The 18,831-nt window shown below is 35.4% G+C and overlaps 1 protein-coding gene across 1 annotated transcript in view; it reads left to right on the top strand.

The window, feature by feature from the left end:
* The first annotated feature begins 5,046 nt into the window (after positions 1 to 5,046).
* Positions 5,047 to 18,831, top strand: part of LOC131188485 (calpain-8-like) — a 61,601-nt gene continuing 47,816 nt past the window's right edge. Inside the window, exons 1-4 of the mRNA XM_058163794.1 lie at positions 5,047 to 5,283; positions 10,429 to 10,498; positions 11,357 to 11,475; positions 12,135 to 12,268. Of these exons, the coding sequence (XP_058019777.1) occupies positions 5,047 to 5,283; positions 10,429 to 10,498; positions 11,357 to 11,475; positions 12,135 to 12,268 (560 nt within the window). The remainder of the gene's footprint in view (positions 5,284 to 10,428; positions 10,499 to 11,356; positions 11,476 to 12,134; positions 12,269 to 18,831) is intronic.

The following is an 18,831-nucleotide window of genomic DNA, read 5'->3' as shown; positions in this document are numbered from 1 at the left end:
AAATGTGGCACTAATTAGTGCTGTGTAATTCTCTTGACAACTCTTAAGGGATACTTAAAGGTCCATTCTTAGTCAGATATGACCCAACAGAGCTGCCATCCTTTCTTGATAATTAATGCATCCTCTCTTTCTACTGTACCCTATTGCCTCTAGGTGGTGCTTGTGCATCATTTTGTTTTACTTTTAGTTGTTACTACTAGCAACAGCTAGATGAGATAAGCAGCAAAAGCCAAGATTTGTTGCACATGAAGATTTTGCTTGCATACAGAGAAATCTCTGTATAATGGAAAAACACAAAAACCTCTACTTATGAAGTGAAGCCTGCAAGGTTTAGTTTACCGAGTACATCTTCTAGAAATTCCCTGTATGCTCTGGAATATATGTATGAAAATGTCTTCTGAGAAGCAAGACCATTTCACAATAAAACTTTGTAAGGATGACATTTGATGAAAGCCTTTTTTCTGAATATGTTGATCTAGGCAAGGTGCTTAAAACAGTTCAGAAAACTTGAAAGGATTTTCACCAAGAAACAAGAATATACTGTGCCAATTGAAGAGCCAATACGGTGTGGTGATTCAAACATAGAGCTGGGGTGAAGGAAAATGTAATTGAACCAACAGAAGAGAACATATGCAGCTTGAAATTCAATTGTGGAACCCTTGGTGCTCTCTAAGCTTGATTATTTGCTTGCAGACATTTTGTTACCTGACCAGGTAATTTCTTCAGTTTTAAATCTTTACCCAGATCAGATCTTTAGTTCAAATCTTTACCTGGCTTAACACTATTCATTCTCTTTCAGGCTCATAAAGCTCATAGCTGTGTTTGATAGAAATTTAAAATTACAATGTAATTTTACAGCATATCTGAATAAATCTGGATAACCTGTGGATGGCAATATACAGAAGAAAATGGCAGTTCAGATATTAAAATGAGATAGGGAAACTTATACAACTGTAGAGACACTGTTCTGAGATCTTCAAGGAATCCCCCATTATTCAGGGAGAAGACTGATGATATGTTTACAATCCAATTGTTAAAAGCTATTATTTTACTAGGATTAAAACTGGATACCATATTAATGGTGTAATCTGAAGACTGAAAAATTACCCTGCCGCAGAGAAGCTGAGACAGTTAAACCTGCAGGCAAGGAGGTTGAATATAGAGTAGGCAGTAGACTGGAAAAATAGAACCCTAAAGGAAAGGTAAATGAAAGAAACACTATAATTGAATTTAAAATATTTAGTTTGCCAGCCAACCAATTTTTACTACTAGAGGTTTCTAGCATATAGAAAAATAGCGCTGTTAAATTCACAATAACTTACCTAGTCTAATTTACGTAGAGGTGAAAGATACAAAATTTTACTTTGCATCTTTTTTTTCATGGAAGTTGATTCTTGCCAGCACTATTTATTCTTAGAGAGTCTCTATCTTGCCTAAGTATTTGAAATTGCAGGGGATTTTTTTTTCTGAATTCTGTATATTCAGTTGTTTAAATCTGAAAATATCATAGTTCTGTGATTTACAGGGAATTTGGCAAGCTAAAGTATTGAACCTATAGAAGGGGGAATTAAAGTGGATTTTTGATCAGAAGAAACCTCCATACAAATGATTGTAGCCCACTTGTACTTTTTAGGATAGATATTATTCTGTGTGTAATGACAGAGATAAATTCTGACTATAAAAACTACCTCAGATGTTACTGGAAATAGGGGGAAAATAGGGGTAAAGCTATTTGTAAAATATTTATAACTGCTATTCAAGAAGGAAGCAGAATAGCTGAGAGAACACCCTTAAGCAGCATTTTGTTGCATTGGGATGGTATTCTGTGACAAACATACTTTTTCCTTTCTTTTTTTTTCTTTCCCACTGATTGCCCCACCCAGAGCCTTTTCTCCTCCTCCTTTTGTATGCCCTAAAATTCTCTTCTAAATCCACCACACTGTGGTGACAGCAAACCTGCTTTATATTTAATCATCTTCACTTCATACTGAGGAAAGTATTTTATTTCAATAATCAATAATAATCATAGGAGATTCTCTATTCCAAAATTAACTTTATTTCTCTCACTGTTTCAACTATCCCTCAACCATGAACCAAAATCCATGATCCACTGAAGCTGGAAACTATGGCAGATACAGTGTAACTATAGATTACTAAACTACATCTCCAGTAAGGGATCAACTGAGAACCTCATAACCAAGTACTAAAACCAAGTACTTGGGCATGAGTAATTAACCAGACAAAGAACCTGTTCAGTCACACTTAAAATTGATCTGTTGACAGAGTCACACACTAGAACGGGGGTTCCTAACCGGGGTGCAAGACGATATTCCAGGGGGTGCAAAAACTGGGTTTAGAAGTTTCAAAATTATACTTTATATGCATAATTATATGCACATAATTATTTACTTCTGTAAGGGGTGCAAGAACATATCAGAAGCATTCTAGGGCTGCAGGGTATAGAAAAGATTGGGAACCCCTGCACTAGAAAAAGCATGTAGGGAACTCAAGCCCACACATGAACCAGCACATATACATTCCACAGCCCCACATTAAGGGCCAATCCCCTTGTAAAAAGTTTTGGAACCCCATTTTTCTCTCTGTAGATACCCCCAAGAATAAACTCCTTTGTTTTTGGGAAATAAAGAGATCAACCTCCTCTCCACCAGCAGTGTGCTTTGTCTCTTATTTACCTGTGTTCTCAACTGCTCGGAGAAAGTGACCCAGGAAAATTCTTTTAATAATATTTGAAAAGCATTCTAGTTCTTGCTTGGTTATTTGTTCAGGCTGCTAGAAGATGTGTCTATTTACTTCAGCTATGTTTCCATATTTATAGATTGAAAGAATATGGAGCCATGCTTTAAAGAGGTATGCTTATTTTATTCTTTCTTTCCACTTAACTGCTTAAAGTGATGAGCAGGTTATCTGAACACCATAATCCAGTCATCATTCGAATTAGAGGACTAGTTTGAATCCAAAACATCCTTAAGGATACTAAACTAATTTTCCCTATTTCTACATGTTATACAAAGCCAGAAAAGAGGATTACCAGAAAGGTTAATGTTCTTTCTACATGCTGCCTGGTGGACGTGCCCCGAAGCAAAAAGGTACTGGATTAAGTTACAGGATATAACAAAATGTCAAATTGAACTGAATCCAGAAACATTTCTCTTGGGAATATTGAAGACAAAATTTGATTAAAAAACAAGATACTTGATTTTGCACATTCTAACAGCGGCAAGGATTGCGTTCGCACAATATTGGAAACTTAGTAACATACCACCAGAGAGTCTGATTATCCAAAAAGTATATGATTGTGCAGAAATGGACAGGCTTATAATAGAACTACAAGAAAAAGAAGATTCAGAATACTATGCGGTCTGGGAAAATTGGTACACATGGACAATCAATAGAAATAGAAAACAAAATACATATAAGGCTATTGATGATTAGATGTATATAATGTATATAGAAATTACATGGAAGGTAGATCTGAAATATACAATAATGTCACGGCTCTGTTGAATATGTACAACTGTTATGGAAAAAAATTGTAATAAAAATAATTTTTTAAAAAATGTTCTTTCTGCATGGAGAATGAACTTAAAGCAATGGGGTAGAGCCAGGAACCATGCAGGATGCTCCATCACTCTGATTATTTTATTTTCACACACACTCCTTGTGGCCATATGATATCTATAAAATATGGGTAGAAAGGAATCTTGATTTGACTATGCAGACTTTTTATTTACAGTAAAAACACACATGCACATATATATCTGGCAGACTGTGAAAGCTTCTTAGCCAGGCTTCCTACTAAAATGGCTGTCTCTTTTAAACAGAGTATGCTGCTTCACTGCTACCCAAGGATATGAACAGACTGGCCAAACTAAACCTAGCTAATAAACCATTCAGAAAAAGCTGGATCCAATATCCAGACAATGAAATACAAATGTTTTCTTCAAAGACTAAACTGCAGCTGCCATGTTGGAGTTATTGTATATTGTGTCTTTATGTCCATAAAATGTGTCTTTCCATAATGACTGAATGAAAAGCCAGATGTTCCCTTTTAGAAACTCACATAACTAAGATTAGACCTCAGGAGCATATTCTAGAGCAGGGGTCTCCAACCTTGGTCCCTTTAAGACTTGTGGATTTCAACTCCCAGAGTTCCTCAGCCAGCTTTGCTGGCTGAGGGACTCTGGGAGTTGAAGTCCACAAGTCGTAAAGGGACCAAGGTTGGAAACCCCTGTTCTAGAGAGCTCCATCTTAGCCATCCAGAAAGTAGATATATAAGGGGACTGAGAAATATATATATATAATTGTCTGCAAGACATCACAGGACAGGACTGGTCAAGACTGAAAGACTCCCTCAAAGGCCTTTTTTAAAAAAAATTTAAAAAGCATTTTACAGTCAGTAAGTGGCCATCAGCTATTAGCTGAGTACAGTTACAAGCTGGATGTTTGCAATTAGAAGCATTAACCTTAAAAGTAACGGTAGGTTTTAATGACAAGTTTTGTTGCTTATTTGTTTTGTCTATTATTTCTCTATATTGGATTTTGGGCAACGAGTCTTTTAGGTTTAGGAATCAGAGTTTGTCTTTGGCCTTTGATTATTGCATTGAGCAGGTATGAGCCTGGGACAAAAATTAATTTTCATTTTACTGACATTTGACTTATCAATTCATCTTTAGTCATATACTTGATATTTTCCTCCCCCCATTAAAAATAAGTTAGGGAGGACTATTGAGTCTGAATTTAAGGCTTGGGTAGAGATGACTATTAAAAGAAAGGGAGGGGGAGGAAGAGAAAGGCAATATTTAACATCAGAGGAATGCAGAGTAGATTGAATACCATATTCTTATCATTTACTGATTGGCGCTATGTACCTATTTACCTTGGCATGTTCCTTTTTTCTTTGGAGGCATTAGACTGTGTCAGATATTTCTTTGACCCACCTCTTTGTGGCCTTCACTTGCATACTTTCCTCCTTGCTGTTAACTTTAAAGCCTTTGTGCCCTAACATTTCACAGGGAACCAGGTGCTATGTCAGCCATAGCCTTCAAACTGGCCAGGGAAAAGGCCATCCTAGATGGCCTAGGATCCAGTGGAAATATTGTAAAATACTTAAACCAGGATTTTGAGGCCCTGAAAAGGCAATGTTTGCACTCTGGGACTCTCTTCAAAGATGAACAATTTCCTGCTTGCCCCTCCTCTCTTGGCTATAAAGAATTGGGACTTTATTCTTCCAAAACTCAGGGGATTATTTGGAAACGACCTCAGGTAAGAATATTGTTTCTGTTAATAATTTGCTGATTTGAAATGACATTTTGTTTGCTTCAAAGAGTCGCCTTCAAACTCAAAACAGCTGTACTGTTTTAGGGAATCTTTGAACCTTGGGAAAAGGCTTGTTTTAATATTTCTGCAACAACTTTTGCCTTGATCAAATAGGTTTAATTTGGGTTGAACATGACGAAGCTTTCTTATGCAGAGTTTGTTCTTGGAAAGTTGCTTAGGCTGTCAATCAAAACATCTGAAAATCTTTGGAAAGACAGCATATCTTGAATTAAGGGATTATCATTTTATTGTGTGGAATTATAACTGTGAAAATAATCAAAGTTTATTTTGTTCCATGGTCTGGCACCATCTGGAATAAGGACCATCTGACAACATTCACCATGGAAAATGACCGGGAATTTATTCTTTTAGGATTTCTTTCTGTGTTCCAGGCATTTCTGAGACAATTCTAGTCAAATAGATTTGAAGTATTTTAGAGGTAATAATAGCTTCAAAGTGCCTTCACTGAATGAGAATTGGTTAACATGTTTATTATGGTTCCTTGTCATTTTCATAGATTTTGTCATATACCTGTAATTCCATTGTATCTTAATACAATATGTCCATTAATATCAGATTTACAATAACCTCCCTACTTTTAAACAATTATTGTAATTTTTCTCTTAAATGACTATTTTCCATGCAATAAATATTAAATGACTATTTTCCATTAAAGCATGAGTTCAAATGCATATTTCCTCTCCATAGAACTGCTGAGATCTTCATCATTAATAGTCAGAATTTGGAAAGCTATTTCAGAACTGCATTTAGATTGCTCTAGATTGGTTCCAGAGTTCCAGAATAGTTCATCTTTATGGACTTCTCACTTGTCCCATTTTCAAAGCCACCAGAAATGGAAAATAGCTTTTTAAAAACTTATTTATTATTAAGAATGATGAAAGCATTACAAATGCCATTTTTTTAAAAAAAATAACATTTTCTTCTTTTTAATCCACAGCTACATTATTCAAAATTTGATTTCATTTTCTTTCCTTTTTACAATCCACATGAAGAATCTTGCAGGTATCGGTTACAATTCAGTACAGAAGCCTTAAGTGCCTGCATTATGTTGGATATTATATTTTTTTTCTTGTGCTATTTAATACTATATAATGTCAGCAACTGCTTTTAAACTTGTGCACAGTAATTGTGTGCTTTTTTTTTTTTTACCTCCGGCTTTAGTGTTCTGAATTGTATAACTGGTGTTTCTTAAACCTCTCTATAATTTTGAATAAATTTCCCAGTATACAGAGAGCATTGCCAAAAGCAAAATAAAAGGGGAAGGCTTCAAAGTCTTACTCATGCATAAGCAGTGAATCTCTATAAGCAATACAATTTTATTTATTACTAAACGATTATTTGAAAGTCACTTTCTCTCCATTCACTTGATAATAGTTCAAAAAACAATGATAATGAAAATATGGAGTTCTTGGTGCTTCACATTTTTCTGATGTTTCTTAAATCTCTCTGTAATTTTGAATACATTTTCAGATTTATAGAGTGCATTGGCAAATGCCAAAATGAAGGGCGAAAGCTTCAAAGCCTTACTCGTGGATAAGCAGGGAACTTCCATAAACAATAATGCATATTTTATTTATTAATAAACAATCATTTGAAAGTCACATGTTCTTCATTTACTTGATAATATTTCAGAAACAAGGAACATGAAAATGTGCATGATAATAATCATGCAATTATTTTCTGAAGGGGGGAGGAAATGAAAGATAGTGAGATTCTAGTTTCAGTATTAAAATTACTGCTAGAAAGAATAGTCTATTTGTTGTTTGATTTCTGCATTAAATTTCTCCATTTTCTAAGAATGCAGTAATAATGAAGAATATCATAAAATTTGCAATTGTAGAATAACTTTTTTCAATGGTAGAATAATTCTCATTTGGATCTTTTCTTAAACCGAATAACTGGCAGCAGAACCAAGTTTTTGATTATGCCTGCTTCCCTGATCAATAAATTGGATTTGAGGCTTGTGTTAAAAACAGCTTCTCTTCCTGGATAACTGCCCCTGCCATCAGGTGTGTTTGATTTCAATATCCATAGCAATTTAGTCAGCGTGGTCAAACATGGATAATTGCTTCTTGTCTTGAATAAGAGGGAGAGAAAATAAAACTGACAAAGAGGCACTCATTCCATTCCAAGAGGCATTGGAATGGAATGAGGGTTCACAGTGCAAAATGTAGAGGTAGGTAGGGATACTGTGGTAGGTAGGATACTGTAGATCGAAAGGTCAGCAGCTCAACGGTTCGAATCCCTAGTGCTGCTGTGTAACGGGGTGAACTCCTGTTTCTTGTCCCAGCTTCTGCCAACCTAGCAGTTTCGAAAGCACGTAAAAATGCAAGTAGAAAAAATAGGGACTACCTTTGGTGGGAAGGTAACAGTGTTCCGTGCGCCTTTGGTGTCTAGTCATGCCGGCCACATGACCACGGAGATGTCTTTGGACAGCGCTGGCTCTTCGGCTTTGAAACGGAGATGAGCACCGCCCCCTAGAGTCGGCAACGACTAGCATGTATGTGCAAGGGGAACCTTTACCTTAGGGATACTGTACCCAGTTTTGGTCACCGCATTATAAAAAAGATGTTGAGACTTCAAAAAACAGTGCAGAGAAGAGCAACTTATGATGAACAGTTGCAGGAATTGGGTATGTCTAGGGTAGTAAAAGAAAGACAAAGAGAGACATGATAGCAGATAGCAATATTTGAAGGGCTGCCACAAAGCACCTGCAGGCAAGACAAGAAACAATAGATGGAAACTAATCAGAGAATGATCAAATCTAGAATTAAGAAGAAATTTCCTAACAGAACAGCCAACCAGTGGAACAGCTTGTGTTCAGAAGTTGTGAGTGCTCCATCACTGGAGGCTTTTAAGAAGAGACAGGACAACCATTTATCTGAAATTGTATAAACAGAGGATTGGACTAGAAGACCTCGAAGGTCCCTTCCAACTGTGATATTCTATGTACTGTGTTCTATCTGAGTGTCATCCTTGTTGCTTCATCTCCCATTTTAAAGCTGTCATGCATTTAATAGTATGGGTAAAGGCTTCTTGCTGCAGACATGAGCACTAAACTGAGTTATATTGTGGCTAAGGTTGCTAAAGTAGCATTGGTCGGTTGAGAGAATTATCTGGAGTATATTGAGTAGTCTGAATAATAAATGCCCGACTGGCTTAAGTCTCTCTTGAAAGTACATTGATTCCCTTCAAGATCTGATAACTCACTTTAGATCAGTGTGGATCTAATCTTTCTGTTCTCTACAATTGGGGATTTCAGTCTTTCTCTTGAAATTATTCCATCTGGGCTTCCTTCTGTCCCCAACAATCTATTACATAGTATGCTTTTCAATTCAAACGGTAGACAATATGCTCAGAAAAAGAGCAATTTTTTCTGGCTTTCTATCTGATCCCTAGTGGAGAATCTTGTATGGATAAGATTAAAACTTTAGCAGACTTTTTGTATGTGATTTTAAACATTAAAATTAGAAATCTTGTATGTATGTATAGTAGAAACTGTACATATGTTGTTAAATTGATGCTTGTTGCGCTGGTAGAAGACCCAACTGAATTGTTGTTTTTTTATTTTGTCACAACAGTATACGCAAACATCAACATAAAACAACAACATATCATATAAACATATGTATAAGCAAAAGTATGCAACAACTATATTATTTGATATAATGAAAGGGAACAATAGGACAGGAATGGTAGGCACTTTTGTGCTCTTATGCACGCCCTCTTAGGAATGGGGTGAGGTCAATAGTAAACAGTTTTTGGTTGAAGTTTTTGGGATTATGAGAAGAGACCACAGAGTCAGGTTGTAATTGTAATTCAATTTCAGTTGTGTTGTCCTGTGTGTTTAATTTTGGGTATTTCTTTCAATTATTTCTTACAAAAGAATGAATAATAGTACTATCAGTTTTATGAATTGTAGCAAGAAATGGATTACTCTTCAAATATGAAGAAAAGAGGAATAATTATTATGCAGTGTCACCACACTCAGGGCAGAACTTCGGGGCTACAAAAGGAAGAGAAAACAGGGCTGGGGATGCGACCATCAGAAAGGTCACTCTGCTTAGCAAGCATATCATTATTTGACAAGTCACAAGCAATAGGGAACATAGTACTTTTGTATTCTTAATTTTTAAAAAATAGTTTTTCCCATTTCTATGAGCTGATATGGAGATAAATCATCTTTCAAATGTGTTGGCATATATAGCATCCTACAAAAGTCTGTTCTACTTTACATGCCTCCCACCACATGCCTCCCACCGACCGGTACGCTCCCATAGAGAGGGTCTCCTCAGGGTGCCGTCAGCCAAACAGTGTCGGCTGGCGACCCCCAGGGGGAGAGCCTTCTCTGTGGGTGCACCTACCCTCTGGAACGAGCTTCCCCCAGGACTTCGACAACTTCCTGACCTCCAAACTTTTCGCCACGAGCTGAAGACGTACCTATTCTTCCGAGCAGGACTGGCTTGATAGGGGTTTTTAATTTGTTTTAAAAGGGGTTTATTTTATATTTATATTATGTATTTTATATTTAAATTTAGGCCTTATCGAATAAGTTTTTTAAATAGTTTTTATTGTAATATATTGTATTGTTTTTACTCGGCTGTTCACCGCCCTGAGTCCTTCGGGAGAAGGGCGGTATAAAAATTAAAATATTATTATTATTATTATTATTATTATTATTATTATTATTATTATTATTATTATTATTATTATTATTATTATTATTATTATTATTATTATTATTAAGCAGTCTTTGATATCCATTTGATATCCATTTCAGCGATTGGACTACAGCAAGTCCCCTTTGTCCAGTAGTTTGCACTCTCAGCAAGGTCCACAGTTTTCAGTAATCATTCTGTCTCACTGTACAAGTAGATAAGAACCAAGAATCCCCTTTTCAAGGTTGAAATAAATGGTTAGTGAATCATTAGATTTGTAGGAAGAACTCAAGCTTGGGGAACAACCACAGGTGAGGGAGGCTAAAACATTTTAATTGAGTTTTTCTTCTGTGAAAGTGGAAAGAAATGTGAGTGGCAAAATCCAGTTGTAATATTCATCCATTATTTTCAGGAACTGGTCCCAAACCCCCAGTTCATTGAGGGAGGAGCCACTCGCACAGATATTTGTCAGGGAGTTCTGGGTGAGTAAAGAAAAACCACTTTTTCTCTCTCTTTTCAGGGAAGAGGCCTGAACTGCCACATACTTTGAATTGCTGTGTGCTGCAATCAAAAAACAAATATGCAAATAGTAAATAAATGCGTTGTTTTGTTTGATGACTCAAACACGATAAACATGGAATAACAATGTGAAATAAGTTTAAACCCTGACTTTATTGCTTGTTTTGTATGTGTCCCACTGATTAGTCATTGAAACAAAAAGCAATCCTTTGTCATCTTACCTTTCGGTAAAATACTCTTTCAGACTTAAGATAGAATACTTAATGAAAAGAAATACAGCCAGACTGTCTCCAGGATCCTAATTAATTAAACTTTATTTCTTCATCAGTAGGAAGAAATATTGAACTTAACTTGGCAAACTTTCAAGGGAGCTTTAAAATGTAGAACACTTTCTACTTTTGTAAAAGAGCACATATACAATAGGTTATGACTGGCTGATATATATACCTACATCAATGCGGAATAATACAATTTCTGTAAATGTGCATTTAGCCTGCCATTTTTTCTATGCATTAAAGCCATTAAATAGCAGGTGATGGGCTTATTTGTTTTAACTCTTGTCTTATCACTCTTAGGGCTTCTAACAATTTTTCCCCCACATTAGCATTTACACAATGCATTCAAAACCGACAATCTGTAGTAGAAGCCAAATTTCTAGGTAATAAAAGCTAGATGTTTATTTCTTTTTCATGATATACACCATTGGCCCTCAGATGTCAAAATAATTTAGCTTGGCCTTGGTTATTTGGTTACATGACTTTGAGGGAGGAATTGCTCAGTTAATCTACATTCATCTCTTTCATAAACTTTGATGTTTCCAGGAGACTGTTGGCTTTTGGCAGCTGTTGCAAGTCTCACCTTAAATAAAGCCATTTTAGAGTGGGTTGTTCCCAATGATCAGAGTTTCCAGAAGGACTATGCTGGGATATTTCATTTCAAGGTACCACTTCTCTTTTAAGCTATATACATCTGGTGATAATACTAAGTTAAAAGGGGTGAAACAGAAAGTAGGAGAAAGTCTGGATAAATCTAGTAACATCACAGAAAAGGCAGAATGCTGCCCATCAGATAACTACTACCTTTGTGTTGATATAGTTTATATTTTATCTCATTGACAAGAGTTTCCTTTTCTGTAGAAAGATTATTGTATGCAAAAAGATGGAAAAATAATGAAATAGCTAGAGTGGAAGACTGGATTATAAGATTAACTGAATTTGCAGAAATGGTGAAGCCGACTGCTCTGTTGACAGAAATACCCCCACCAATGATTTTGAAAGTCTGGAAAACTTGTGTGGGCTTTTTACTGAAAGAAAAAAGACTGAATTGATTTCTGGATCTGGAAATTAAAAAGAGCCAAAGAAGATGGGGAAAAGAAGATGATAAGTATTTGATAGAAAGGAGGGCTGAAGGGGATAATAGTTTCCTTTTCTTTCCTCTATCAGTAATATATTGCAACTGCTTCAATGACTTCACATTGCAAATCTAGCAGGTATTTGTACAGAAAGATTAATTCCAGTGGTTTTATCAAATGAACTTTTTTTGAAATATTTTCCTTTGGTCTTTTCACTGTATGGGTCTTTTTCTTTTCTTTGTGGCCAGTTTTGGCAGTATGGAGAATGGTTGGATGTTATTGTTGATGACCGGCTTCCCACAAAAAATGGACAACTAGTCTACTTGCACTCAAAAGAACGCAATGAGTTTTGGGGTGCTTTATTGGAGAAAGCCTATGCCAAGTAAGTGACAGCTAATTCTGAGACTGTTCCCATTAATAGCTCTCAGAATTAGACTATTAATTATAGTTTGCTTGTGAATTGTGTCTAATATTACCAATGAATCTGCACTAAGTATAATTCAGTGCTTTCAATGCGCAGTGAACAGTCTTGAGTGGCACTTTGAAGAATAATACATTTATTATGGCATATATTTTCAGGGAATATAGTCTAGGATGATGGACAAATTAATTCAGTTCTTGTTGAGATAAAAATTACCAAATTAATATGCAAAGCGGGTATTCCACCTTCTCAGAAATTTCTGATGCAGCTCTCCGTGTACAGATATGCATGTGTTAAGGGAAATACATATAAAATGCATTTATTAGTGGGAGGAATATAAAATAGCAATGTATTAAGGGCTTTCACATTGCTTTGCATTCACTAAAAAAGGGAAATGGCTAATATCAAAATATTAATATATTCAGCCCTTAAATCATCTCCCCTAGTAGTCTCATAGATGTGAATGCATATGCTGGTTCTTTCCTCAGACTGGATTAGACTAGTTTGAAATGGATGCAGAAAATTAAGTAAAATTAAGTTAATTAAGTAAAATTATAAAATTAATCAAATTATAGCATAGGATCCATATTTCCTACTGTAGAACCTTTCTCAAAAATGCAAGTTTGAGACTGGCTGGCAATTATTTAGAATGGCAGTAACTGGCAGATTTTTTTAAAAATTAAAAATATGCCCTTGCCTATTTCTCTCGCTCTCTTTCTCCCTTTTTTCCTTCCTCCCTTTCTTTCAATTTACAGTGAACCCATAATTCAGCCTGCCCTCCTTTTGCTAATATGGATATGTCCTTCCTAGTAATTTGTTCACATTCTCAAAGGGTATCTATTGTAAATATCAGATATGGGAATAATTGTTTACCCGTATAATTACTGTCTTTCTGAAGCTGCTTCTCACGACACCCTGGGGTCAGATTTAATCAGCAATTCAACTAGTCAACAGTGTTGATGCAATGATGGCAGAGAAGAAAAAAATGTTTGCTCTGTTTGCTGTCACAGAATAAACTCTAGACAGGGAGTTGACATGTGTTGGCCAGGTCAGCCCAATTTTTCTTCTACCAGCACTCTAATTATCAATTAAATCATTGCATTGCCCTTAGCTCCTGAGAAATCAAAAGGACCTGAAGTGTACATTCCTGTAGAACATATTTAAGACAATCACCCCAGCTGACTGGCTTATCTCTCCATTTTCTAGGTGTTTTCACAAGATTACCAACTTTAATTTTCACAATATTCAGAATTCCTTTAACTTAATCAGAGTTCAAGAACAGAGATTTTATATACGGAGTTGGAAGGGATCTTGGAGGTCTCCTAGAGCAATCCCTTGCTCAAGCAGGAAACCCTATACTATTTCAGACAAATGGTTGTACAATCTCTTCTTAAAAACCTCTAGTGTTGGAGCACCCACAACTTCTGGAGGCAAATTGTTCCACTGATTAATTGTTCTAACTATCAGGAAATTTCTCCTTATTTCTAGTTGGTTATCTCCTTGATTAGTTTTTTGTCCTGCCTCCAGGTGCTTTGGAGAATAGGTTGGCCCCCTCTTCTTTGTGGCAGCCCTTTAATATTGAAACACTGCTTATGACACTATCATATCATCCCTAGTCCGTTTCATTAAACTTGCAGTTCCTGCAACCGGTCTTCATATGTTTTTACCTCCATTCCTCTAATCTCTGTTGCTCTTCTCTGCATTCTTTCTAGAATCTCAACATTTTTTAAATATATGTATATATGTATGTATGCGCACACAGACACACACACACAGACACACACACACACATACAAACATTCCAGAAAGCTACTTTCTCGCCCCCCCCCCCAAGTTCTTTGTATTTCTTTATTTTTTTACAAATATATCAATGTGTGAACAGTGTGGCACCTGAGTGTCTTACATTTTAACACAAATAAAATAATGTTCATCATATATATTATGTTTGACAAACTTATATAATTCTGATAATAGTACACATATTTATGTTAAGTTATAATCTTTCATTATTTAATTATTCAATATTTCAATATGTTATTTTTATTCCAGTCACTGTATTCTGAGTGTTATTCCTTTTACTACAAATAAAATATTATTAATCATATTTGTTACATTTAACAAGATTATATGGTTCTAATAATAATACACATATTTATGTTGTTATAACCTACTATTAATTATTCAATATTTCAATATGTTATTTTTATGCCGATCATCGTATTATTCAAGTATACTTGATAATACCATTGTTCAAATTCTGATTTCTCTTCTTGCCTATCATATTCCTCTCTTGGATCTCTGTCTCTATCTTGACCAATCATTTTAAAAATTTCTCCCTTCTCCACCCTATTCCATTGTCTAATTTTCAAAATATCTACTCTTGCCCCTATTTCTCTTCCAAAAAAATCTTCCTGCAACTCCAATTCCTTTTTTAATTCCTTTAAAATATTTTCCCCTCGCTTATTTCATCAGTCATTGTTGGTTTTGTGGTTCTCTCCTTCTTATTATCTCATTTTATTTGTTGGTTTTTCTGTTTTGTTTATTCATCTACTCTTTCAATTGGATCCTCCTCTTCTTGGTCACTCCTTGTCCTTTGTGTAATATTTTCTAGTTCTCCATCTATGCTCTGAATTTTATTCATAATCTCCTTGTAGCTTCTTGTCAAGAGTATCCCTAATACTTTGAATTATTGATGCCATTTCTCCCCAAATTCCACTCCTTTCTTACTTGTGGAGCATCTCGTTTAGTTTTATTTTGTCATTTTTTTGTCCAATAATCCCAAAACGATATATTCAAACCTAGGAGGCTCCAGTGACGTCACCCTCCTGCTGGGTGCTCTAACAGAGCACTCCGTGTTAGAAGATTGTAAAAGTCAGTGAAACAGAAAATAAATCACTGTTCACTGAGCTTAGCATAATCTCTGGGTGAAAGAGGTTATCAGAATTGTGGAAGAGTGGCAGGTCTGACAGGGGGTTTGCTCTCAAGAGCGAATTTTCCTGGATTTATGACCCCACCGAATTCCACTCCTTCCAACTTCAGCACGCCCCTGTTTTATCAGGGAAAAGGAGAGGAATGTGGCTTCTGCTCTAGAGGACTTATTAAATTGATTGATATTCCAAGCAGACGGGAATTTCACAAGCGTTCGATCTTTGATGCAGAATCAGTACGGCAAGTACCGACTCCCTTTTTGAAACTTGAAACCTTTTTTTGTCTTTGATTAATTGACTTTTAAAATGGCGTCTAAAAGTGAAAGTAAAAATTTTTTAGTACGATGAAGCAGCGTTACTTGTGGATTGTTACAAACGGAGTTTTTTTATACTGAAAGGAGGGAAGGAGAGTTATTAAGTTTGAATTCCTGATTCTTTTGAAGACAGAATGGCAGCTAAACCTTTAAAGCCTTCTGGAAGAAGGGGATCTGAACCAAGTCTTGAGGAAATATTGAAAGAACAATTAAAACTTTCTGAAGATAGGCAAAAAGAGATGATGGAGAATTTTAATGCAAAAATAAGAAGATATTCTTATGGCAGTTCAAGGACTGAGTAAAAAATTGAAGGATTGGAAGTGGAAATGCAACAGATCTCTCAGTCAAATAAGCATTTAGAAGGCGAAATGAAAGGTGTTCAGAAAAAGTGGATCAAAATGAAGATCAGGTTGTGATATTACAATATAAACTTATGGAAGGAGCTCTTAGAATTCGTGGTATGCAAGAAGAGCGTGGAAGACTTAAGAAAAATTATATCAGAAGCATTGGCTGAATTTATTGAAGCGGACCCCAAGAGGTAGCTTACCAAATTGATAAAATATATAGAGTTAATTCTTGGATTGCAAGACAGAGAAAGCTTCCTCGGGACATTGTGGTTTATTTTGTGAAAAGGACTATGAGAAATCAAATTCTGCAAGTCTCATATCAGACAACTTTAAAATTGGAGAACAGGAGTTGAAGGTGTTGAAAGAGATTCCTTCAAAGATGTTAAGAGACAGGAAGGAATTTGCTTTTTACACAAGAACTTAAAAAACATCAGATTCAATTCAGATGGGAGGTGCCAGTTGGACTGACACTATTCTATCAAGGAAGGAGATATAGAATTGACACTGTTTTAAAGGCAAAGGATTTTCTTTCTACAGTTTTGAAAGTCGAAATAGAAGTGATAGAAAAACTTCAAGAGACTCAAGAAGGCGTGGTGACCCAAGAGCCTTTATTGCTGCCAGTATTAGAGGAACCACAAGAGCAAAGGGTGACAAGAGGAGCCCTTAAGGGTAAAGAAGAGGAACAGTCTCAAAGTAAAGTCAGGATCCCATTATGGAAGCTGTGGGAGGAGCTAGACGGAAGATACCGGAGGAGGAGCTTCCGTTGTCTGCTTCAAAGCTTCAGGAGGCCAGTAATGGCAAATAGAATCTTGTCATGGAATGTTAATGGCTTGAATTCAGCTCAGAAAAGAAGGAAAATATTTCACTACTTGAAACAATTTAAAAATGATGTGATTTGTTTGCAAGAGACACATATAAAATTATCAGACCAAAAATATTTAATTAATTCAAAATTGGGTAACCATTTTGTTGCATCAGCTTTGGAAAAGAAGCATGGAATCGTTGTATATATCAGGAAGGATATACCAGCTAAGCTAATTGAGGCAGATATTCAAGGAAGATTTATTGCTATTGAACTGGTGATAGATGCAAAAAAGACTTTGTTGATAGGTATTTATGCACCTAATCAGCAACAAGAAAAGTTTTACAAAATGTTACATGAGAGGTTGACCCTCTGGGATTATAGTTCGTTTATTTTATTAGGAGACTGGAATGGAGTAATTGATACAAGAAGGATAAGAGAACCTCCTCCAAGAAGATACCTATACATGCAAAATTACCAAAATCCTTTTTTGAAATGATGGAAGACTTTGAGTTTAGAGATATATGGAGGTTACGGAATCCAGATGAGAGAGATTTTACTTTTTTTTCTGATAGGCATCAATCTTTTTCACGCATTGATTTTATTTTAATTTCTAATGACTTGCTTTCTAGGGTGAAGAAAACGAAGATATTTCCGAGGTGTTTAACTGACCATAGCCCAGTATGGATGGAATTATTACAAGGGAAAAAAGGTGGTAGAACATGGAGGTTGAATGAAAATCTGTTTAGATATGAGGATAATGTAACTTATTGTAAGAAACAGTTAAAGAATTTTTGATTTTAATATGTACAAAGGGACACCTATAGGAACTGTGTGGGAAGCGAGCAAAGCGTTATTAGAGGATATTGATTTTATTGGACAACAGGCAAAGGAATAATAAACAAAGGCAGCGTAGATATTTGGAAGAAGAAATTCAAGGAAGCAACAGTTATTAATTCAAAACCCACAAGATCATAAACTTAAAGAGGCTATAAAAATATTACAGAGTCAATTTAATATGTTAATGGCAGACCAGGTGGCAACGAATATACAATATGCTAAACATAATACCTTTTGTAATGCAAATAAACCTGGGAGATGGTTGGCATATAATTTAAGGAAGAAACAGAAAGCACGTGTCATACAAAAATAGAATATAAAGGTAAAGAGATATACCAACAGGATAAAATTAAAAGGCATTCTCAGAATTTTATACTGCACTATATGCAAAAGACAAAATATTGGATAGGGACATTTATGATTATTTGAAAGATTATAAGGTGAATATTCTAACATTAGAACAGAGGAGGAGCTGAACCGGCCGATAGCTACTGGAGAAATAGTGGAGGCAATTAAACAATTAAAATGGGAAAACCCTGGTACAGATGGTCTTACAGCAACTTATTATAAAAACACAGGATGAAATATTAGGCCCACTTAAAGAATTATTAATCAGATACAATTAGGAGTGGAATACCCCGTCATGGAAAACATCTTTTATTTTCACTGATACCAAAGAGGAGCAAGACTGCTCTAAACCTGGTAACTATAGGCCGATTTCACTTTTAAATAATGATTATAAGATTTTGTAAAAATAATAGCAAATAGATTAATGTTAGTTTTACAACAAAGAATTCATACTGATCAATCTGGTTTTATAAAGGTAAAGAGATATACCAACAGGATAAAATTAAAAGGCATTCTCAGAATTTTATACTGCACTATATGCAAAAGACAAAATATTGGATAGGGACATTTATGATTATTTGAAAGATTATAAGGTGAATATTCTAACATTAGAACAGATGAGGAGCTTCCGTTGTCTGCTTCAAAGCTTCAGGAGGCCAGTAATGGCAAATAGAATCTTGTCATGGAATGTTAATGGCTTGAATTCAGCTCAGAAAAGAAGGAAAATATTTCACTACTTGAAACAATTTAAAAATGATGTGATTTGTTTGCAAGAGACACATATAAAATTATCAGACCAAAAATATTTAATTAATTCAAAACCCACAAGATCATAAACTTAAAGAGGCTATAAAAATATTACAGAGTCAATTTAATATGTTAATGGCTTGAATTCAGCTCAGAAAAGAAGGAAAATATTTCACTACTTGAAACAATTTAAAAATGA

Source organism: Ahaetulla prasina, chromosome 1, assembly GCF_028640845.1.
Source record: "Ahaetulla prasina isolate Xishuangbanna chromosome 1, ASM2864084v1, whole genome shotgun sequence".
Lineage (NCBI taxonomy): Eukaryota > Metazoa > Chordata > Lepidosauria > Squamata > Colubridae > Ahaetulla > Ahaetulla prasina.
The sequence above is the reverse complement of the archived record's forward strand: the minus strand, read 5'-3'. Positions and strand labels throughout refer to the sequence as shown.